The sequence below is a fragment of the Carlito syrichta genome, unplaced genomic scaffold (genome assembly GCF_000164805.1).
Source record: "Carlito syrichta isolate Samal-C Ts95f unplaced genomic scaffold, Tarsius_syrichta-2.0.1 Scaffold84601, whole genome shotgun sequence".
Lineage (NCBI taxonomy): Eukaryota > Metazoa > Chordata > Mammalia > Primates > Tarsiidae > Carlito > Carlito syrichta.
In genome coordinates, this window is record NW_007028697.1 from 214,097 (window position 1) to 237,251 (window position 23,155).

The 23,155-nt window shown below is 58.3% G+C and overlaps 1 protein-coding gene across 2 annotated transcripts; it reads left to right on the forward strand.

The window, feature by feature from the left end:
* Positions 1 to 528: 528 nt before the first annotated feature.
* Positions 529 to 16,765, forward strand: EHF (ETS homologous factor). 2 transcript variants are annotated; one of them, XM_008056354.1, is made up of 8 exons: positions 529 to 625; positions 3,756 to 4,001; positions 7,130 to 7,192; positions 10,189 to 10,257; positions 10,360 to 10,428; positions 15,427 to 15,486; positions 16,401 to 16,596; positions 16,666 to 16,765. In XM_008056354.1, exons 1-8 carry the CDS (start codon positions 529 to 531, stop codon positions 16,763 to 16,765), a joined length of 900 nt encoding a protein of 299 aa, XP_008054545.1. The 2 variants fall into 2 exon arrangements, with proteins under 2 accessions (XP_008054545.1, XP_008054552.1); XM_008056361.1 differs by lacking the exon at positions 10,360 to 10,428.
* Positions 16,766 to 23,155: the final 6,390 nt, after the last annotated feature.

Consider the following 23,155-nt stretch of genomic DNA (forward strand, 5'->3'; position numbering starts at 1 on the left):
GGAGGTTTTAATTTTCCTTCGAGAAAGGGGCAGTGAGTGCAGAGAGAGCATGTGACGATGCTGGACACCTGGGAGCCCTGCTGACTGTGGCCAGGCCCTTGACCTACCCAGGACACCCGTCACTGGTGTCGTGCGCGAGTTCCGTCGGGGCCCAGGGGTGCTGGGTCGTGCCGCCGTGGGTGGATCGTCCTGGACCGAAATCACACTTTAAACACCATCTCTCCGGCATTTTCACTTTGTGAAAAAACCTGGACGCTGGCCAGGTGCGCCCTGGAGCAGCTATTGCGTCTTCTCCCGCTTTGCTCCTGATCGGAGATTATTCATTTATGAACGGGGGCTGTAAAAACCTGCCTCATGCACAGGAAAGCTGAACCCGGGAGCTTGGTCACTGGGAGCTCTGCTTCCACGGAAAAGGCTGTGGCAGTGGGCGGAAGGGCGGGTCCCCTGGTCTCTCTGCACCCTGTCTCCTGCACCCAGAAGTGCTGCCCGCGGAGGCCCTGTCTGAGCGTTGTCTGACCCTTGCAGATCATGATTCTGGAAGGAGGCGGTGTGATGAATCCCAACCACGGCAGCAATCTCCTGCAGCAGCAGCCGGCCTGGACCGACGGCTATGCCGCGTGCAATGGTAAGGCACCACGTGGCGCGGGAGCACGTTCTCCATTCAGGCCCCTCCCAGGGGCAGCTGGAAAGGGCAGGCATTACCGGCAGAGGGAGTGGACGGGGGTGACGGAGGACCCAGTTCAGGCTGTGTACCCCTCGGGCCCACTGGGTTTGGACAAAAGCCCGTGTGAGGGTCCATGTCTCCTCCCAAGTTCAGGGCTCCGGTGGGCGGCCTGGCAGCAATGGGTGGAGACACGCCCAGTAGGGAGACCCTGTCGATGCTTTGAGCAGTGTTTTGCTGGGCTAGCAGGATGGGTGGGAGAGAGGGTGTGTGTAAGCGTGTGTGTGCACTGTGCATGTGTTCCATGCGTGTGTGTGCACAGAGCTTAAGGGGGGTTAGAGCAGCGCGTTCTCCCTGCTTTCTCTCCCGGGGACCACTCCTTGGTGAGAAGAGAGGAGACTGCAAGGAGAGGAGGAGCCCCTAGTTCTTTGGTCTGAAGCACACCCAATTGAGGGCCTGGGGGGGCCCGGTGGCTCTGGTGATTGAGCGTGGCCCACATAGAAGCTGAGCGGACTACAGTCATCGCTGGACCAGCCCCTCGTCCGTCGGGGAGGCTGAGAGTTAAGCGATGACTGTGCTTCCGGCCGTGACGAGATCACGGAGCCTCACCCCCTCCACCCCACTCCCTTGTCCACTGCCACTCCCGTTTGTCTTGGAACCTGAAAACGGCGCATCAGCGACCAGAGATGCCGGAGCGCGGGTGTGGGTGGGCAGCGGTGGGGGGGTTACATCCTCCCAGGGTCCCCACCCCTTCTAACTTGGGACCCTCGTCTAGCATGGTTGAGAAGGCAGCAGGCAACCTTCTCTCTTCGGTGCCCCGACCTCCAACCTGCTGCCCTCTCTAGGCAGCCACAGGGGGCTTCCAAGTAGAGCAGGGCATCTCGGTCGTCCCCGCCCTGGAGCCTCGGTGAAGGAGCCTTCCTCTGGGTGGCCTGAGAGACAGCTGAGGACTGCCTAGCAGGGTGCAGTATCAGGGCACCACTTTTACTGCCCGAGTCCCAGAGGCCCTGGGGAGGCCCAGCTCTTGATCAGGACTGAAGGGAGTGGAGGCCAGTTGCGCGACAGAGCAGATAGGACCGCAAGGGTCTCCGTGTCCCCCGAAGGTTCAGGACCCGGGAGGGCCTCTGCCTGAGGGGGCAACTCCCAGCCAGCCTCAGACCGAACTCCCTGCATGTCTGAGCAGGACTCTGTCGGGAGCATTCCTTGAACTGAGATCAAATTAAGCTTGCATGAGAGGTCATTCTAGGCCTGCTGTTGGGTCACTGAGGGTGGTCCCTCTTGTCGACAAGCCCAGGGCTCGGGTGTCATAGCAACACAGCCATTGAGAAAAAAGGATCCAAGACTTGGGAAGCACAAGACACTCGTCCATCCTTCAGCGGCTGTTGGTGAGGCCCCGGGAAGCGGGGCGAGTTCACGGCGAGCACGCCTGTCCAAGCCCTGTGTGTCTTTGGGGACCTTTCTCAACAGAAGGCTTGGGCTCCATTTCTCCAATCCTCCCCTACTAGCCTCCTCCTTGAGCTGAACCAAAGGTCGAGGGATGAGGGCTGCAGCTGACTGTGGCGGCAGGTGTTCCCAGAGTGGCCACCTTTGGGCCTAAATGACCTTGACATCCTGTGGGTGGTGCTCCCGGGGCCTGTGCACAGTGGGCTGAATCTGAAGGGGAGTCGACACCCCATCCAGCCTCTCCTTCGGGGAGTCGAGGCTGGGCCATGGCGTTTTGGGATTAAACCCCCTGAAGCCAGCGGCCCTGTCACCTGGGCGCTTGCTAGGAATGCAGACATGCGGCCCTGCCCTGGCCTACCGCTTGGGTCTGCATTTGGACAATATTCCCTGGTGATTCACAGTCACATGGGGTTTGAGAACTGACCTAGCATGACCCTCAAGGAAAGCAAGGGCCGGTGTCCTTGTGCCAGGGCTCCTCTCTGGTCCATCATGAGTTTGTGGGGCATCGAGGGTGGTGCGAGATTTCCCACTCCTCCGTGGGCAGCAGTGGCCCATGCTTTGGCGGGTGGAAGGTCTCCCAGCCCTCTCATGCCCAGAGACTGGCTCTCCTCTCCATCCCCTGGACTTCGAGGAATGTTCTTTGAGGGGCACACGAGTCACACACAGGTGGCTGGTGTGCATCGGGCCCAGCAGCAGTAACTGACTTGCACGACCCACCCGTCCTCGCCCGTGTCTGTGTGAACGCACCTCGCTCCCCCTCTGGGGCTGTGGTTTCTCCCCTGTGAGCCGCAGTGAGGATCCACTGTGTGAGGCCCCGGGTCGTTCCCACTGGTTTTGCACAGAGGAGCGAGGCAGCGCCTGGGCCTTGAGCTCACAGTTTGCAAAGGGGAATGAGACGTCCCAGGAGACCTGCAGAGACAGGCAGGACTGACAGCCAAGGCAGGAGTGCCCATCTCCTGCAGCCTCAGAGCACAGTGGCCCCGCGGGAGGCTGGGGATCAGAGGAGGCTTTTCGGGAGGCCAGCTCTTAGGGTATCCGTAGGAGGTGGGAGAGCAGGGTAGAGGAAAGACAAGCCGCCGGCCCTCAACCAGAGTGGGGAGCTCAAAGCCTGGTGGGCGGTCTCGTGCCCGACGCGAGGATGGAGAGCCAGGGAGGAAGGGATGTCATGCCAGCTGAGGCTGCCCCGTGGGGCAGTGGGGACCAGCCCAGCCAGTGGACACATCAGCAGGACCCATGGGAGAAACACGGCGCCGTGGGGGGAGAGTCTTGACTTCACCCGTACTGTTGGTGGAAAACGGTCTGGATTGGGGGGCTGTCTGCCAGGGAGAAGGGGGCCCACTGTGCCTTCTGTAGACCATGGGAATGCCAGGCCAGCTCCCCAGCAATGCCTTGGCCCTGGGCATTTTATCAGGGGCTGTGGGGAGCGAGGGCCCTCGAGGCCCCGCTTCCATCCGAGGCCCAGGGCATGTGGTGCCCAGGAGGACGGGGAGATGAGGCAGCTAAGGACAGGCCCGTGCGTCTGCACCAGACCCCCGCTGCCGGCACTCACATGACATGGCAGTGTCCCTGGGACCCCCCAGCAGCCAGCAGGGCACTTGCATTGGGTGCCGGACCACCCTGGGGTCACCCGCAGGTGCCTCCTGTCTTGCAGTGCCTGGTGGGTTTTTCGGCAGCCAGTGGCATGAGACCCACCCCCAGTATTGGAGCAAGTACCAGGTGTGGGAGTGGCTGCAGCACCTGCTGGACACCAACCAGCTGGACGCCAGCTGCATCCCCTTCCAGGAGTTCGATGTGGACGGCGAGCACCTGTGTGGCATGAGCCTGCAGGAGTTTTCCCGTGCGGCGGGTGCGGCCGGCCCACTGCTCTACGGCAGCCTGCAGAACCTCAGGTGGAGCGGTGAGTCCCCTGGCGCCAGCCCCTCAGGGGATAGTGAGTACCCCCACCCCATCCAGCACCCCAAGGGGAAATCCCCCACCCCAACTCCCCTGCCTGTGCAGATCCCCAACCCGCCATCCCCAGACGGCCGGAAGGGTGGGGGGTCACAGCCAGGCCCCCTTCCAGGACCACAAAGGGGGTCTCACCTCCAAATGACTGGGAGGGGGCGGGGAGCTGAGCACCAGGATGGAGGCCAAGGGCATAGGTGCGTCGAATCCCTTAGAAACACCTGTAGTTCAGTGATTGCCTCATGGCGATGGCACTTTCCAAGGTACCGAGAGCTGACCGGGCCTCCTAGGACAGTTGCCATTCTCAGAAAGTCTCTCCTTCTTTCCTTTGCAAATAGCATTCTTAGTTTCATGCCAGTCACTTGTTTGTTAAAGGTCATCGTGGCTACTTTAGAAAACACAAAAACACTTCTCGACCCAGATTCTTTCCAGGGAGGCCCAGGGTGGTGAGATGGCTCGTGGAGTCAGACCCGCATGTGTGCTTGGGAAGGGCACAGCTGGGACACATGGTGTGGGACGCTCTGCCCTGATTTCTGGAGTTTCTGCAGCCTGAATGGCCCAGGTGTCTTTGAGCCCTCCCCCACGCGGAGCAGACCACGTTCCAGATGTGGCCTTGGGTGGTAGGCTGTTCACACACACACACATCCCATGACTCATGGACCCAGCCACTGGGAGGCTATTTAGGACGGCCCCTTGAATGACTCCATGTGTAAAAGTACACATCTACACGGGATGAATTGGGTGTGTTTCCCTCTCCAGACAGCTTATGAGGTCCAATAATTTAGGTTCACAAACCATCCTAGAAAAAATGCTCCAGGCCGGGCTTGGTGTCTCAGCCTGTCATCCCAGCACTTTAGGAGTTCGAGGCAAGTGGATTGCCTGAGCCCATGGGCTTGAGACCAGTCCGGGAAACTTGGCGAGACCTTACCTCTACAATAAATCAAAAATTAGCCAGGCGCTATAGTGTACACCTGTAGTTCCAGCTACTTGGAAGGCTGAGGTGGAAGGACCACCGGAACCCAGAAGGTCGACACTGGGGTGGCCGTAAGTGTGCCACTGCACTCCAGCCTGGGTGCTGGGTGACGGAGTAAGACTCCAACTCAAAAAAAAAAAAGAAAGAAAAAGTGTTCCATGGCTCATGGCTGAGCATCACCATGGTCACCTTTGAAGTGCACCCCTTGGGAAGCTATGCGTCGACGCCAGCACCTAGCACACCCATCAAAGCAGTTTTGGACCTCTTTTTCGAGAATGACCATCAGAGCTGTCGTCGTTATTTGTTGAGGTCTGACCATCAAGTCTGCGAATTTGCTATGTGTGCTTATGTGAGCAGCTCTGTGCAAACAACTGCTTTGGAACATCCTCCCTCCTCACCTGATCTGGCCCCCGGTAACTTTTTTCTTTACCTGAAGATAAAGGGAATGTGGAAAGGAAGATGACAGATGGCATTCAGGACATCAAGGATCATACTACAATAGTTCTGATGACTATTCCATCAAAGGGTGGGCTAGACGCTGGCATCAGTGCCTGGCTTCTCAAGGGGATTACTTTGAACCTGACCGTAGTGATTTTCAGCACTGAGGTATGGAGAACTTTTTCTAGGATGGTTCAGGAACCTGATGGTTGGAGCTCCTATAACTATCTCAGGATCAGGAGTCACACCCCTGACCTCTCTAACCTCCAAGACGGGCAACACATCTTGAAGCATGCTTGTGTCACGAGCATAAGGTTCCCCCGATAGTGGCTGTGAAGCGTCCGCTCCCCTGGGAACCCGGGGTATCTTGGAAGGCAGCATGTTGAGGGCGGCCAGCCAGCCCACCCACACTGGAGAGGCCACTGAGTCCTGCAGAGCTGTATCCGAGCAGGTCACGGGGTCAGAAGCCACCGCCAAGGGCCGTGAGTCGCCAGACTCCACAGATGCCGGCCTCACTGGGAGGCCCGTGTGGTTGGGTGACCTCACAGGCTGGGGCACTCCCTCCTTCCCACCCAGCTTTCCGCAGAAGCTTCTCGTTTTTTTTTTTTTACTAGAATCAAACCAAACAAAGTGCTATAAATAACCCCCAGGAATCTTCAGAAAGCACAGACTTATCCTGGAAGAATTAAAAATATTTGCCTCCCGCCTCCAATGAATCCACTCCTTTAAAGCTCTGCCCTGACAGAAGCCTGAGGCAGGGAGGCGGGAAGAGGCGGTGCCCTCTCTGACCCTCCGTGACCTGTGGGTTCTCACCACGGGCGTCCAGCGGCTTCTCACCCGTGTTTTCTTATTTGCCTCTCTGTGACACTCTAACCTTGACTTACACCAGGCACTCTAAGGGAATTGATTCATCTAATGACCTTAAGACAAAATAAAAGCCGTGTCCACTTTACAGATGGGAAGACTGGAGGTCAGAGAGGTTAGAGGCGTGACCTCCGCTCCTGAGATGTTGCCACTGCTCCGGGGAGTGGAAACATGTGTGTTCCATCTCATGTAGATGTGTGCTTTTGTGCGTGGCACAGCCCGGAAGGGCACGTGATGGGCACACGGTGCACGTGGACTGAGGCCAGAGTAGGAAGGAGCCATGGCCGCTGACCAGGCGCCTCTCACAGGCCGAATCTGATCACGACGGTGGAGCAGGTCGAGGTCGAGGGAGAGTTCAGCTTGTCACGCTGAAGCGGCTTCCCTGCAACTCTGCTTCCTGTCCTATCACACCTTAGCATGGGAAGCACCGACAGGGCCCCAGGGACCTGATCCAGCTTGATCCCGGAACGTACAGAGGGGGAAACTGAGGCCCAGAAAGCTGGAGGGCACACACCTCCCTCCTAGCTGGTCTTGTGGAGTCCTGACCCCGAAGTTCTGTGTCCCATGCTTGGCACCCTCTTGAGAACTCACCTGGGAGTGGCATCTGGGGTGGGCCTGGCCTCCCAACACCCTAGGGTCGGGGACTGCAGGCTTGATTTCCAGAGGCTGCAGGGCAGGCCCGCCTGTAAGCCCGCACAGGTGGCCAGGCCGGGGTGGCAGAAGCCCCTTGAAGCAGCCCTGGCCTCAATGGAGCCTGTAGGCCCGCCTCTATGCAGGCCCCTGACTGTCCCCACCTGTCCACACAGGCCAGTGCGGCAGCGACCTGTTCCCGGCCACACACAACGTCATTGTCAAGACTGAACAAACCGGTGAGTGGCAGCATTCGAGGACCGTCCCTCTGGCCAGGCAGAGGCAGGGGCCCCAGCTGGGAGAGGCAGGAGAGAGCGCAGGCAGGCATGTGGAGGCCAGGGAGGCCCCTTCCCGGCCGTTCCCCATGCGCTGCCCACCCTGGTGTCCGACTCAGGCTGGTGGCGAGCCCCCGTGCCCTGGCTTCTCTGCCTCCTGCGCTGGGTAGGACACCATCCACCCGCAGGCCATGTGGGGGGCTCCTCCCCGCAGGAGGGGGCAGGCTTGGCCCCCCTGAGTCTGCATGCGCCAGAGAGGAAGAGGGGAGCATCGAGGCCCCCCCTTGGGAACATCTCACAGGGAGGTTGGGTGGGCCCCACAGACCAGGAACCCTTGGGCTTCCGTGGAGACGCCCAGCTCGACGCCCAGCTCCTGCTGGGGTGAGCTCTACGGAAAGACACTCTCCCGGCTCTGAGCAGGTCTGTAGCTCCACAGCATCCTCATTCAGTGTCGTCCCCATCCCTGTCTCAGATCTCTTCTTGAGCCTCTACCCCAAAGCCCCCCATGGTGAGACCGCTCCTGGGTCACCCCGCGTCCAGCCTGGAAGCCTTGTGGCCGACCACATGTGCCTGGCCTCCCTGAGGATGCCTGCTGGTCACCAATGACAGATGTGACCTGGGGGTGCTCTGTGAGCCACTTGGAGCCAGGGCTGGCTGTGCGTCACTGACTCTTTTATGAGGGGCTGGTCCACACTATTAAAGAGAAAAGCAATCGCTGCAAAGCACATTAACGAAGCTTTCCTAGCCCCACCCTCTCCAGAGGCCAGAGGAGGCCATCCGGGTGGTCTGCGCCCTGTGGGCCACCAGTGCCCTCGAAGCAGAGCGTGGCCGAGGGGAAGGTGTCCCTCACCTGCCTGACCCGACAAAGGCCCCCAGGAGCTGGGTGACCATGGAGAGCTCACATAACTAGATGGCCCCTCCTTAGCCATCTGGACATTCTGGTGAGGCCGGTCCAGGAGGCTGACCTGGAGAGGCCCCCCCGGGCGAGGGAGGATAGGCGTGGCAGAGCCCACACCCCCAAACCCTCGGGTCCAGGTTGTTTTCAGAGACAACAACAGGTGTGCAAGGTGACCCAACCCGGACAGAGGGTGTAACCCCAAGAGCCTGGGCTCAGGGTATCCAAACACGCAACTATTAGCCACAATGCCGGCTAAATCCCAATGTCGTAAGCAGGAGGACTTAGCCAGCGAGTCCAGCCCTCTCCATTGTGCTATGAAAACCAAACGAAACCCGGCCAGTGGCCTCCCCTAAAACTCAGAGCCCGAGCAGGACAGGAGCTGGGTCTGTGGCCAGGGAAAACAGGACGTTCCTGGGGGCAGGGGGGAAGGGCCTCGGGCTCCTGACCTGCCAAGGGAGAAGCTTCTGCTGGAGGCTGGCACACGCAGGGCGGAGTGGGAGGGGAGTTTCCTTAGAACCCGAAGCCTTGGCTGAAGTGAGGCGTGCTTACCCAGCACACGAGAGAGACAGAGACAGAGAGAGAGAGACAAAGAGAGAGAGACAGAGGGAGAGAGAAAGACAAAGAGAGGCAGAGAGGCAGAGAGAGATGAGAAAGAGAGAGAGAGAGAGAAAGGGAGAGACAGACAGAGAGACAGAGAAAGAAAGACAGAGAGAGACAGAGACAGAGAAAGGGAGAGAGACAGAGAGAAAGAAAGGGAGAGACAGAGTGACAGAGAGACAGAGGGGCAGAGAGAGAAAGGGAGAGAGAAAGAGAGAGACAGACAGAGAAAGCGAGAAAGGGAAAGAGAGACAGAGAAACGGAGACAGAGAGAGAGAAAGGGAGAGAGAGAGAGAGAGAGAGGCAGAAAGTCAGAGAGAGAGAAAGGGAGAGACAGAGAGAGAAAGAAATAGAGAGACAGAGAGAGAGACACACACATTGAGACAGAGAGAGAGAAACAGAGACAGAAGGAGAGAGGGAGAGAGAAAGAGGCAGAGAGACAGAAAGAGAGACAGGAAAAGAGATACAGAGGGAAAGGGAGAGAGAGAGATAGACAGAGAGAGGCAGAAAGACAGAGAGAGAAAGGGAGAGATAGAGACAAAGAAACAGAGAGAGAGATAGAGAAAGAAACAGAGACAGAAGACAGAGAGAGACAGAGAAATAGAAAAACAGAGACAGGACAGAGGGACAGAGAGAGACAGAGAGAGAGACAGAGAGACATTGAGACAGAGAGAGAGAGACAGACAGACAGAGAAACAATGAGACAGAGGGACAGAGAGAGAAAGGGAGAGACAGAAACAGAGACAAAGAGACACAGAGAGACAGACAGAGAGACAGAAAGCGACAGAGAGACAGAAAGCGACAAAGAGACAGAGAGCGAGAGCTCACACCCTCCCTCCTGAGATGAGCCACAGCTCCACTCCCAATGTTGTTTGTTGACTCGGTGACATTCCTGTCCCCTTCCTGGTTTCACCTGGAGAGCTGATGTTGCCCCTTAAGCCTGGCACCCAACTGAGGGAAACACTCCAGATTTCACCCACGGAGAGATGGTGATAAGATTGACTAGACCTTTTCTGGAAGAAAAATCATTCACCCTCCCAGAAAGACATTAACAGGCAAAGATGCTAATCGATTACTCACTATGAATTTCAATACACCTATTCCTAGCAAAACGTCCCCCCACGAAACCAGGGGTAAAACAGTTTGGGTGGTTGTCTTGTAGGACACAGGGAGAACTCCCAGGAGCCCTGGCGGGTCTAGGGCAGGATCTGCCATGGGTCTGTGTCGGGACCCCTCAGTTGCAGCCTCTCCCTCTGCCCTGGCCATGCAGCAGGGCACAGCCCACCCTCCCCACCTCCCTGGTCGCTGAGAGACAGGGGTGGCCTTGCCATAGAGCAACAGGCCAGGCAGAACTGCGTCTCCTTTCCGAGGACCTGCCCACCAGCCCAGGTGGGCAGGAACCTGGCAGTGGCCGCCTGGTCACCGGGAGAGTGACTGCTGACACTCAGTCTTCGGTCCTTTCCAGACCCTCCCGTCATGAACACCTGGAAGGACGAGAGCTACTTATATGACAGCAGCTATGGGGGCACAGTAGGTAACTACCACCCAACCCGCCCCGCCGCCCGGACTTCTGTTGTCCGCCGGCCACCTGCCATGCCAGGAGGAAGGCGCTCACGCTTGGTCTTTCTTGCCACAGATCTGCTGGACAGTAAAACCTTCTGCCGGGCCCAGCTCTCCATGACTACCACCAGTCACCTTCCTGTGGGTAAGTCGCACTGACATCGAGGCGGGTGCCCACAGAGAGGGACGGGTGTCACGGACCGTGGCTCTGCCTCGCCAGGCCCTGCCCACGGAAGGGCGTGGAGAGGGGTGGAGTGGCCACCGTGGGAGGCCTGCGTGGGGGCCAACATCTGGATACCCAGCAGTGAGTCCTCCAGCAGAGCGCGGGGCTCCTGGGAAGCCGTCACCGTTGTGACCGCGAAAGCCACTGGGGCTTTCCTCTCTCTTCTACAAAAACTTGCTCATGGGGCAGACCTGATAAGAGTATTCACACCTGTGTGAGCTTACGGCGAATAAGGCTGTGTTTAATCTTCGACAAACTGCGTTCGGCTTTAGAGAAGGAATGTCGTACAGTGAACTTGAGGCTGCAGGCCTGGAATGATTTCTGGGGGAAGGGTCGCCCCTGGGACTTTCTGGAAGCCCCGTGGCCACCCTGCTGTGGGTCTAACTTGGGTTGGCTCACGGGTGCTCCCAGGCCTGCCAGGTGAGAGAAGATTCCATCACGTGAGTGGTGTTTGGTTGAGACTGGGTGCGGCAGTGGCACCCAGACCTCTTGACAGATGACTCTGAGTGAGGTGTGGGGATGTCGGGAGCCGGGGACAGGGCACTCAGAGGCCCACCCCACCACAGAGCTCGCCGGGTGTCCAGCGTGAGAATCGGTGGCACAGAAGGTCTCCTGCCTTCCCTTGGCCTGGGAGCAGACGTCTGGGTCTCTGGGTCAGTCCCACCCAACAGTCCCACCCATCTCCAGGACCTGCATCTGGGGCGACCTCAGATCTGGGATCCAAGGAGGCTTGAGAGGGGAGGCCTACCGACTTCCTTCCTTTCTTCTGTTGTTGAGTGTTTTTGAGAACTGAAATAACGAAGCTTCTGGTTTGAGGGCTTGTCCGGGTCAAGCCGCTTGAGGGAGACAGGGCTGGGAACTGGTGCCCGAGCTTCTGGAACGGAGGTTAAGGGCAGGCCACGTACGCGCTCCATGCCCCTCCCCCACGGGTCACCAGCGGTGTTTGCTGAAACTTGGAACCAGAGCAAAGGATGGGCAGCCCCGCCGTGTGCACCATTCTGCAGAACTGAGCCGAGGGTGGATTCTGCGGCCACCAGCGGAGACCCCCTCCAAGGCCGAGGAAGCCCCTGTGGCCTCTGGTTTCCTGTCCAGCATTCAAGATGCCCATGCGTCCCGCAACCCATCTGGCGGGTCTTCGACTTAGGAACCAAGATTCCAGCCAGGAATGGAGCTGAGCCCGCAGCTGCCTGAGCCTTGGGGCCGTAAGCCTTGGGGTGCCGGGACCCCTCCAGGTCTGGTCACGTGTCGCCGCGTCTTCTTCCGATGTCACTTGCGCCTTCTAGAATCCCGGAACCGGTGGGGCCTGGAAGCCCGGCTGTGCTTCCCCTTTGCAGCGGCAGGAGCAGCGTCTGAGTCCCCGGTGGCTCTAAAGGGGTCTCTCAAGAGGGAGCCCCTGTGGTGCTGCCCTGGGCCCGTGTTCCCACCCACCCCAACCCAGGCTGGACGGCAGCCGCCCTGGGGGCCTGTGCTGTGTCTGGGCTGGTCCATTCTCTGAGGAGTGGCTCCAGTGGGGGAATCACAACCTTGTGTAGGTCAAGTCCTCCCCTCCCTGCCCCTTTCTCTCCTTCCTTCCCTCTTTCCCTTCCTCCCTTCCCCCCTCCTTCTTCCTTTCCTTCCCCTTTCCCTTCCTTCCTTCCCTCTTTCCTCCCTCTGTCATTCCCTTCTTTCCCTTCCTTCCTTCCTTCCTTGCTTCCTTCCTTCCTTCCAATGGGTTCTTGCTTTGTCGCCCAGGCTGGAGTGTAGTGACCTGATCATAGCTCATTGCACTCTAGACCTCCTGGCCCCAAGGGATCCTCCCGCCTCAGCCTCCCAAGTAGCTGGGACTACAGGCACATGCCACCATGCATGTGTTTTGCAAAGACGGGGTCTTGTTATTGTTGTTCAGGCTGGTCTTGAATCTCTGGCCTTGAGCAATCCTCCCACCTTGGTCTCCCAAAGTGCTAAGATTACAGGCACAAGCCAGGTCCCTTCGGAATTGTGTATGGTCTTTACCAGATGGGACCAGGACTCCCCCGGACGACCTGTCTTTTCCCTGAGTCTTTATACGTCAAACTCCTATCAACCTGAGTGCAGGGAAGTGTCTCTCTATGTCTCGGTGCAAGCTGTGAGCCGTGGGTAGGCGAGGCTGGTGTAAACTGATGCCCTGTGCGATAAGCGCGGGCGGGAACTCGGCTTTGATTCCCGGCCTCTGCCCACGTCATGAAATGGCCGCCGGTGGCCTGTCCTGCCAGCTCAGGCTTGATGTGTTTATCACCGGCCTTACGAGCCTGCAGCGAGGGTGGCAGGGCTGTGAGAATGCTGAATTTGTGTATCCCGTAAAGAAATGGCTCAGGGCTGAATCATATGCAAATGCGTCTAATCTCCTGCGAGGTAGCTTGACTGGGTCGTGCTCTGGCAGTCATCCTGCTGGGGCCGTTGGACCTCGGCCGGAGAAAGCCAGGCTGGACGCCTGCACCAGGGCAAGCCACTGCGGGCGTGAGTCACAGAACCACGTAGCCGGCTTCAAAGGCCTCGACTCTCCTTCTGGGCTAGGGGAGGGCAGGGGGAGGACGTCACAGATCAAAGGTCATCGGTGAGGGCAGTGACCCCATGGCTGCCCTGCACTGTGACCAGAGCGGCGACTGGAAGAACCCACGACTTTCTTTGGCCTCTGCTGCTTATTCCCTGTAGGATGAGGGAGGGATTTTTATTTGGGAATCTTATAAAAGTTTTCCTAAGCTGGATAGAGGTCTGGCCTGGGCAAGTGGCCGGCGTTCAAGGAGAGCTTTCCTCCTGGCTTGTCTGGTCTGGGTTTCACACAGAGCCCACAGGCTCCTGGGTGGCCAGGACCCCAGAAACTGGTGGCAGGTCCCATGGGTGCATGCGTTAAGTATGTGTTTCTGGGGTGAGGCCCAAGGTCTTCCTCAGATTCATAGGGAACCTCAGCCCCAAAGTGCTGATTCCAGATCAACTGGGAACACGTGGACGGTGACTGAGGTCCGTCCTCAGGAGATGCCTGGGCATCTGAGCTCAACCCTGGCCCGAAATGCTGTCCCCGCATCCCCCAGCCACCCTCGGAAGACAGCTTTGCTTGTGACTCGCTGGGTAAATGCCACTCTTTGTCTGCAGAACAGTGTGGCCCTGTCAGGCTGATGTGTCACTTGGAGGCCGGGGAGGGCTGCCAGGCCTGTCGCAATGTTGTCACATCCTGATGGGATGTTGCAACCCTGCCCGCGGCCAGTAGGGAGGGAGAGTGTGGGCTTGGCGCGCCCCGTGTGTCTATCCATCCCCATTTGGGAGAAGCCTGGGCCTGGCACAGGCCCTGCTGGCGATGTCTCCGAGAGGCCTGGCCGGCCTGAGGCTTCTAGCCCCAGGTCTCGTTCAGCCCCTCCCCCTCTCGCCCTGGCTTCTGGAGATGTCCTGGGGGCTGATTGGGTCAGGAGGCCAGTGGGTCCCACACTCTGGAGTGCAGCGCCGTCATGGGCTTGTCTTCCCGCCACCAAGGCATGCAGAAGCAAGTGAGCCTGGCCCTCGGCAGGAAAGACTCGTGTGGAGTCTGTGCTGAAGGAGGCGGCTGGTTTGAGGGCAGCATCTGGGTCCATGTTTTGTGCCCGTGGCCTATCTGAGTCAGGCTATGTGGCTGAAAGGCGTCAGCTGGCCTCTCTGTTGCTCAAACCTGCCGCTGCTGACAGCCGTGGGTCGCCACGACTCCCTCCTCGGGGGTTTCCCTGTGAGTTGAGCCAGGAGGGCCCTGCGGAGTGCGTGGTGCAGCCCCGGGCCTGGAGAGCGCTTGGCAGACGTGGCTCTTCCTAACCAGATCCCTTGGGAGTCAATGGCAGGTGGTTCATACACTTCTCCGAAGTGGACACTGCAACCGTTGAATGGATGCCACAGATCCTCCCCTTTGCACACAGTGTCGGTCAGTCTAGATGCCCAGAAGGCTGCTCGACTCAGTGGCCAGTGAGGGAGCCCTGAGGCTGTACAGGTGAGGGCCACCTTCCTGAAGGACTGGCTGTATTTAGGGGGCACTTGGGACCAAAATCATCTGGCTTCTGACCGTGGGTTTTTTGGCAAGATCTGCCTTGGTCGTCCCAGCACCCCAAGGGCCCTGAGACATACATGCACACATGCACACACATATGCACTCACACGCATGCATGCACATGCACATTTCTGGATGATCTAGCTTTTTTCTCAAGAGGAGCTTCGAGTTTGCAGCTCTGCCTCTGCCGTGCCTTAGTGACAGTGGCCAGGGCTGTCATATGAGTCATTTGTTAAACTGATTGTGTCCCTATCCACGGTAGCCCTCTGCACTGAACTCAGGCTGCTCAACCGGGACCCCTTTGTCAGGCTGATTAAAATGTAACTTTGCATGCCAAAAGGGGCGCGCCTTTGGCTTGAAGCCGCCTTTCTTTGTAATGAATGTTTACATTTTTATATTATGTAAAACAAAACCTCCCAATGACCCAAATCTTTCATGACTTCCATCTCTCAGGAAAGTCCTTAAAAGGCCCCATGAGGCATTTGATCAACCCCAGCCCCTCTCGCTGTCTCTGCTCAGAGCCACACGTGCACCCAACACATGGTGATCTCAGGGCCTTTGCGCTTTCACCCACCTGTGCAGAAGGTTGTCCTGCAGGCTTACTCAGTGCAGCACGGCTGTCTGCCTGGGGCCGGTTGAGATGCTGAACCAGTGAGGTCTCTGCCACTGCCCCGTGTTAATTGCATATTATTCCCACCTCTGTCCCTCCACCCCCATTTCTTGCCCTGCACCATTTTTCTCCCCAGCATTTGACATCTCTGTCCTGTTTGGTGCACAATCACATACCCAAACTGTGCCAGGCATGCAGTAAGCACTCAGTAAATAAGTGAGAGCATATGAAAAAGCAAATGAGACTTGTAGGGGATGGTGCATTAAGTGGCTCCCATTCTCCTTGGCAGAGTCTCCTGAGGTGAAGAAGGAGCAAGACCCCCCTGCCAAGTGCCACCCCAAGAAGCACAGTAAGTGGCCCTTGCTGTTCCCATCGCGTTGGGTGTGTTGGGAGGCCCAGTAAGTCCCGTGTGGCCTCGGCCTGCTGCCTCCATTTCTTCCCCTGGGTGGAGGGGGAGTGGAGATGTCACCTCCTGACTGACAGAGTCACGCTCTGCAGCTGTCCCCACTGGAGCCCCGCGTGCGTTTCCCCTCATCCCGCCATGTCTGTTCTGAAACCGAGGCATGCCTCCCCACGCGGTGGCCCTGGTATTCTGGGAAATGGCCGCTTGTGCTCCAGCGCCAACACCGCTCTTTGGGATGAAATCTCTGAACTTGTGTGAAATGTCAGAGACATAAGGGCGGTGGGTAGAAATCAAGATGGCCAATCTGGAGGTGACAGGGAACCAATGCAACCCTGGAATGGGGTGTGGGGCCATCACAAATCCAGTGGGAGTGATTGAACTTGGTGGCTAAACTCATTTCCAGCTGGGCACCACCCGCTGTGGAATCCCCTCCTCCTCTCCTTAGGGGTTGAAATTCTGGAGCCCTGCGGGTTTGCCCTGCGGGGAAGCATGGCGGCTGGGCGGGAAAGTTGGACTGGCTGAGCTGCTGGGTGAAAGGGCTTGGACGTTGCTCCCTTCACGTTGACATGAACCCAACCACTGTGAATAATCGTCAGGTGACCCTTCCCGGGCTCGGGAGACCCAGGGTCCGATACTCCGTCTTGGCTTTGCCACACATTAGCCGTGTGACCCTGGTCCAGTTGCTACCTCAGTCCTGGTTCGTGAGCACTGTGCGAGTTCACTCTCAAATGCCTTTCTGCCCACGCTCGGGGGTCTGTGGCCCTCTGCCCCTGGGAGCGTCAGTCTTGACGGGAGCCACTGTAGCCCCAGCCACCTGCCCGTTCAGGCCACCGACGTGCCCCTGCTCTGCTTCCCATCAGACCCGAGGGGGACTCACTTGTGGGAGTTCATCCGAGACATCCTCCTGAACCCAGACAAGAACCCCGGGCTGATCAAATGGGAAGACCGGGCCGAGGGCGTCTTCCGGTTCCTGAAGTCGGAGGCCGTGGCGCAGCTTTGGGGCCGGAAGAAGAACAACAGCAGCATGACCTACGAGAAGCTGAGCCGGGCCATGCGGTAAGTGGTGCGCTCGGCGTGCGCGGCTCCCGGTCCAACGGCCACCGCCTCACACATCCCCCATTGCAGGTACTACTACAAAAGGGACATCCTGGAGCGCGTGGACGGGCGGAGGCTGGTCTACAAGTTCGGGAAGAATGCCCGGGGATGGAGGGAAGACGAGAACTGAGGCTGCTGGCGTGCGGACGCTGACCCGGACACGCCGCCAACCACAGCCCCCAGAGCGCCTGGACGCAGGCCTGCCGAAGACCACCCTTCTCTGATATTCATGTACTGCTAACGGGAAGAAGGCGCAATACAGCTGATAAAACATGATGTTGTTACTTTGAAGTATGTCCTATCCGGGGAACAGACGCACACAGCTCTCTGTGGACCGCGATGCCGTCGAGGGTGTGATGCGTTTCTGCCGCTGTTGTGAAGTTCTTTCCTCGGCGGGAGCGACAGGGCGTGCGACCTCGTGCTTCTCGCGAAGGGAGAGGAAAAATCCGCGGGCATTAAATGTTTTTGTATGCAAAAGGTGATGCACACCCACGCGGGAGACCCCACGGCCTCTCCGGGAGAGGTGGGCGCGGGTATAGGGTGAACCCAGGGTCTCGGGTGGGTGGAACAAGCCGGAAGGAGGCCGGGAGGCTCAGCCTGGACTTCGGGGTGTGGTGAGTGGAGAGTGGGGACATTCACGGTGGGCTGTGATGGCCGCACCTCTGCCAGACTTGGTTCAAGTCGGGGGGAAGCATCTCGGGGTCCCAGTGCTCACTCGGGGCGTTCGCTCAGGCCAGCCCTCCTTCCTCCCTGGCTGGTGTCTAGGAGGGGCCCAGCCTCGGCTGCGTTTGTTCCGACGGCTTCAGCACAAGCTGGGGGGGAGGTGGCGGGGAAGTGTCTGCTGCCTCGCCCTGTCGCCTGTGTTCTGGGTCTCTCCGTGGCACGACGGGCACTGTGGCGGGCTCCTGCTTTGTGGCGAGATGTCCCACCCTCGTGAGGAGCTTGGCAGCACCTGTGACCTCTGCCCACTGGAGGCCAGAAGCATCCCCCAGTATGACAACTCCAGACACCACCAAACGTCCTCCAGGTTGAGTTTGGTCAGTCAAGATGCAGGTGGTGACGAGTTCTCAGAACGAAGAGGTGTGCAAGGTCTTTCAGCCCCCAGAGTAAAGCAGGACAGGACTTCCAGGTCAGCCTGTCTCTGGTTTCCAGCATGTTCGGGGCCGGGGGTTGAGATGTCTAGATGCGTGCCGAAGTCAGGCTAGCTGAGTGTCACAGCGTGACCGGAACCACCCAAGAAAACACTTCCACCAGGGTTGAGCTTTACTGCAGGGACACTGAGGAGGGCCTTCGGGGACAGGCCTCTCTGGGGGACTTGGTCTCCGCATCTCTCCTCTGCGGGACGCCTTTTCCTGTCTCACCTGGACTCATCCTGTGGTATGGCTTGCTGCCTAACTTGCATTCAGAGAAATATTATGGGGGAAAAAAGGCAAGAAAGAAATAATGAAAAGGCAAGCAGAAAGTTCAGCTCAGGAGCCCTTGTCACCTAACAGTGCAAGCTCCTCCCTGAAGGGCCCGCCTGGGTCCCTGGAGACTGCTCCCTGGGCTGTGCAGTCAGAGTGGGAGTCCCAGGAGCTTTGGAAATGGTCTGAGCATCCCACCCTTGAAGCCGTGCCTGGTCTCCCCACGTCCTGGGCTGCTCCTTGGCCCTGCCTCTCCTTCTCGGGCTGTGATGGGTGACTGGAGACATGTCATGGGGTGGGGGGGCGCTCTCCCTCAGCCGACAGAGCACCCGTCCCCCTCACCCCCTCGGAACAGCCCTGTTCCAAGCTGGCCATGGCTCTGTCATGCATTCGGAAGGCCGGAAGCCAGAAGAATAAGGGGTTTGTTGTCGCTGAAACAGAACCATCCTGGGGGTGGCCTGGGAGCAGCCCTGAATGACCTTCAAGGGTCCTTGAAGATAGCCAAGTCCGTCTTTATCTCTGCCGGACTTGGTGGGCTCCACAAGGGTGTGACCTGGTGTCGCCAAGCAGCAGGGCACAGCAAAGGGCAAGACAAGGCCACTCAGACATCCCACTGCTTTCCAAGGTCACGGCTGCGTTCCAGGCAGGGGTTCAGGGCCAAGGAACCCGGCAGTCATGTAGAGCGAGCTAAGCCTCCAGGTGTCTGAGCTGGGGAGATGCATAGATGCCTGGGCCTCTGGTGGAGTGATGTCCTCAGGACGCCTGTGCCGCTCCCGGTGCCTTCCTGGCTCTGCCTGTTGGTCGCCCATGGTGCCCCCGGCCCCTGCTCCCCTCCTCGAGCCTGAACCTGTCGGCCTCTGTCACCCCGGGCTGGTCTCAGCTCTTTGTGCAACCCTTCTTTCCACAGACAGTGGTCCTGGGGGAGTCGATGATGTGAAGCCCTGACAAGAACGCTCTGCAGGCCCCTAGTGGGTCGTGCTGCTTGCTAAGAGGGACAGCTTCTTGGCCCCGCGCTCCTGTTTAATCAGGTTGGAGGGCTCTGTTCTCAGCTCATCCCGGTCGTCTCGGTTTGGCTTGCTGCGCTGTCTACGTGCTGTTTGTGCCTCAGTGGACGCTGGGCCTTTGCGCTGTGCCAGCCCGGGAGTGTGCAGGGCGCCACCCCACGGTGCTGAAGGGGAGCAGAGTCCCCGGAAGGAGCCCTGCTCTGAGGGGGACACGCAGCTTCTCCCTGGAGAGACGTCCCTGTGGCCATCAGACACCGTCTCCCAAGGCCCCAAGAGCTTGGGCTTAACCTGGGGGTTCTTCTGACGAGCAGCTGTGGAGACCCGAGGCAGGAAGGGCACTGTTAGGGCTTCACCAGGCTGGGCTCCTCAGAGGCTTCTGGACATTTGGCCGGGTCACGCGTGAGCATGGCCCTGGCTCCCAGGCATGTGTTCTCAGCTCCTTGAATGTGTCCTGGGGCAGGGCAGACCCGGGTCACGAGTTCTCCCTTGGACACTCTGGTCCTTCCCTGAAGGGCCAGCCTGGCTAGAAGGAAAGCTCCTTGAAGATAGCACTTACCATACTTCCCCTGGCCTGGCATGGGGCAGGCATGCTTTAAGTATTTGTTGAAGGAATGAGTGAATGAATGAATGAATGAATGAGTGAATGAATGTCTGCTGGCAGATTCCTCCGATTGGGAGGCCGTGTCTAAACTGGGAAGTGAATCCTTCCTTCCCTGGGATAAGAATATGGCAGACAAGCCTCAAGGACATGCTATCTGCGGACATTTCACTGTGAGACTGTTTCGCCTTCCTGCCCACGCTGACATGAACCCGGGACAGGCCGTCTGCTTCCATGGGCCAGTGCGTGTCGGGTGGCCTTGAGCTGCCTTCCAGGGAACCGTGAGACCATCTGGCACGAGAGGCCAGTGGTGAGCCTTTGACCTGTTTCAACCAATGAGGATGACACATGTGTTTATATGATGCAAATTGCTATTTAAGTGTAAAGCTGTTCCAAGTCTTAGTATCTGGGATTGGGTTTTATTATTTTTTTCTTTTTGAAAAATACTGAGTGATCTTCTGATAAGGCTAGTCAAGCAAGTCAGACTTTGGTCTTAACGCGGGTTGTTTTCAACTGTATAAGGGAGAGAACAGGCCAACCAGTGAGAGGGAAGGCGATTATATTATTTTTCTGTAGCTAAAGCAAAAAGCACTTGTGAGCACCTCCTGTGTGCCCAGGGACCGCGTGCGGGCCCGTCTGGGATGAGGGCTGTCTGGGCCTCCACGTGTTCCACTGGGAATGCCGCGGCCGTGCCGTGCCATGCTGACTGGGCTGCTGCCTCTCAGCCGTCAGCGTCGGAGCCTACAGCGACCCTGTCCTACGCACCTCTGACGTGGGCAGGTCCGCGGGTGCGCGCTGGGATCTGTCCTTCGGCTGCTGTCTGCAGAATTCCGGCTTTCCTTCTCATTTGCTTCTGGGTCAACAATCTGTGGCAATTGACGTTTTCTACATCAGAGACCTTTCCTGTAAGCTGTGTTGAGTCCAGACTGAGAATTTCTGTTTTATGAAAGACTATATTTTTCAAAATATGTTTTTTTGTTTGATGGGTCCCGGAAAACATGAATAAAAACCATGGAATGCAGCCCGGAAGTGTGTGTTTGTTCCTCAGCCAGGGGTCCACGGCGCCCAGAGGCCCACACGGGGTCTGTTGCAGCATGACACACGGCTTGTGCGTTCTTCACTCAAAGTGCACGTTGCGTGTGCGATGCGCCAGACACTGTTCCCGATACCAAGTCGCAGCCAAGCACGAGAGAGACAAGAATCTCGACTCCTGATGAAGTGGCTGTTGCACTGGGTGGGAAAAGACAAGAGAAAACACGAGCAAGTACAGGACAGGACCTCGAATGTCAGAGGTGGAGAAAAGAGACGTGGTGTGGGGCGGGGAGAGAGGGGGGCTCGCAGGGTGCCGGGAGGTGTCAGTGGGTTGGGAAGGACACGCTTCCTGAGGGCCCAGGGACCCGAGGGGGCCCACGTGGACAGGGATCTGTATAGAAGGGAGCCACAAGGACCAGGTCCCGAGGCAGCGTGGCCCCTTGTGTCCACAGAACAGGGAGGGAACCTGCTTGCAGGACACGGGGAGAGGAGGCCGTGGCCGGGCCATGCAGAGCTGGGAGGGTCCTGTGCCTGGATGGGGCCTGGAGTGGGGCCAGCTCAGCCTCTGGGCCAAGGGAGCTGGGTGTGGGGGACGGCTGCAGGGTGGCACATGCAGTGAAGACGGGCTGGGAGGTGGAAGGTGTCCCTCGCCCGCCCACCCAAATGGTGCTGGAGGGTCTCGGAGGGAGCAGCTCTCCTGGGCCACCGCTCGCCTCTCCAGGGGCCCACTCAGCGGTCCTCCGTGACCACAAAGCAACAGCCGCCACCCATCTGAAAAGATTCGCTCCGCCTCAGCACTGTGCCATGTTTCTGCACACCTTGTTGTGTTTGATCCTCACACCAGCCTGGTACACGCATATCATCCTCCAATTTCAGAGGAGGGAAAGGAGGCTCAGAAAGGGTCAGTGACTTTCCCAAGGTCACACAGCTCGGAATAAGTGGTAGATTCCACACTGTTTGCCCACGCCAACTCCATGTCCACGTGCTAACCCTGAGTCCGTTTCTCTAGTTCCTTGGGATGCCGATGGGCACACACGTGCACACATGCATGCACACAGACACGCACACACACACGCAGGTTTCTGAGGCTGACTACTCTGGAAGAGTGCTAACTGGGGCATTGTTTTCCAGAGCCACCATGGCAGGACCGCTCACGACAATGGCGTGTGTGAACCTGCAAGGGGGGGAGGGGGCCTGACTTCCAGGGCTATTTAACAATAAGCCTTTTCATCAGAGAAGCCCTCACGAAGCCAGCACCCCTTAGACTTCGTGCAGAGATAACCATCTCTGGTGATTACTGCTCAGACTCAGAAGAGGCAAGATTTTCATGTTTGGGCCAAACAGGTGAGCAGATAACGTTTCTGCACATCCCACTTGGCCAGCCTCAGAGGGGGCCCTTTTTTTTCCTTGAAAAGAAATGTCCTCGCTTATCGACCTTGGCAACAGTGATTTGCCTTGGCGCATTTCTCAGAGATCGCAAAGAACTTGCAAAGCAACTCTTTGCAGCTATGGACCTTCTGAATTTCAGCTCACTAGGACTCTCTGTACAGAACTGTAGGCACCGGCCCCAAGTGGTCGTGTAAGTCAAAATCAGTTGAAATGGTATCAGTTAGCTTTAGTTCCTTAGCCTCGTCCCAGCTTCCCAGCGCCGGAGGGCCTCACGGGCTGGTGGCCACTGGCGGACGGCACGGAACCAGGGCATTCCCGCTGTCTGGGAAGGCCGTTTCGGGCAACTCTGCTGGGTCTGAGCCAGGAGCTGGGGAGAAAGGGCGGGACCGTGGGTGAAATGAGATCTGGAGCCACAGAAACCAAGGGCAACCCTGAGTGCAGAGAGCACGCAGGTCCAGAGTCAGTGTTCCTGTGTGTGCCGGTGGGACTCGGCGTGGGAGGATTTGATTCTGTCACCTCCAAGCCCTACAAACACCTGCAGTCCCCAGTGTGTGGCCTTCGGGTTGAGAACCCAGCAGGGGAGACCCCTGAAACATGTGGCACGGCCACGCCTTCTTTTCAAGGACGCACCTTGCACAAGCCATCTGCCCTGGGGCTCGCACTTCCTTGGAAGTCCTCCCCCCGACCGCCACGATCTGGCCTCTGTGCACGTCGCTGGCTGCCCTGTGGAGGGTTAGTCAGACTGGTCCCTGCCTCGGGACCTTTCAGGGCTGTTCCCCCTGCTGGACCGCCCTCCCTCGAGTCGCCGTTCCTGGTCAGGCCACCCCAGCCGCCACCACTCCTCTCTTGCCTCCCACTGTGTCAACACACTTGCCTTCTCAGAGCTGATGGCGTCTGAAGTTATCTGACTCGTGGGCTGACTTTTCTGGGATTTCTCTTCCCTGCTAGAACATAAGCTCTAGGACTTCCGTGTGCGCCAACGTGCTCCTGGCGGGTGGATGTGCCCAATCCTGTCCCAACCCCATCAGCGTTTGTGGAATGAATCTGTGAAGCGCTTTTTATTCTTGCTTTGACACCAGGACTCTTGACGCTGG

Excerpts from the sequence above, each read along its gene's own strand:
- EHF (XM_008056354.1), top strand. The coding sequence starts at position 529 with ATGATTCTGGAAGGAGGCGGTGTGATGAATCCCAACCACGGCAGCAAT. Across the intron at positions 4,002-7,129 it reads GCAGAACCTCAGGTGGAGCG|GCCAGTGCGGCAGCGACCTG; the intron begins GTGAGTCCCCTG and ends CTGTCCACACAG. Across the intron at positions 10,258-10,359 it reads CAGCTATGGGGGCACAGTAG|ATCTGCTGGACAGTAAAACC; the intron begins GTAACTACCACC and ends TTCTTGCCACAG.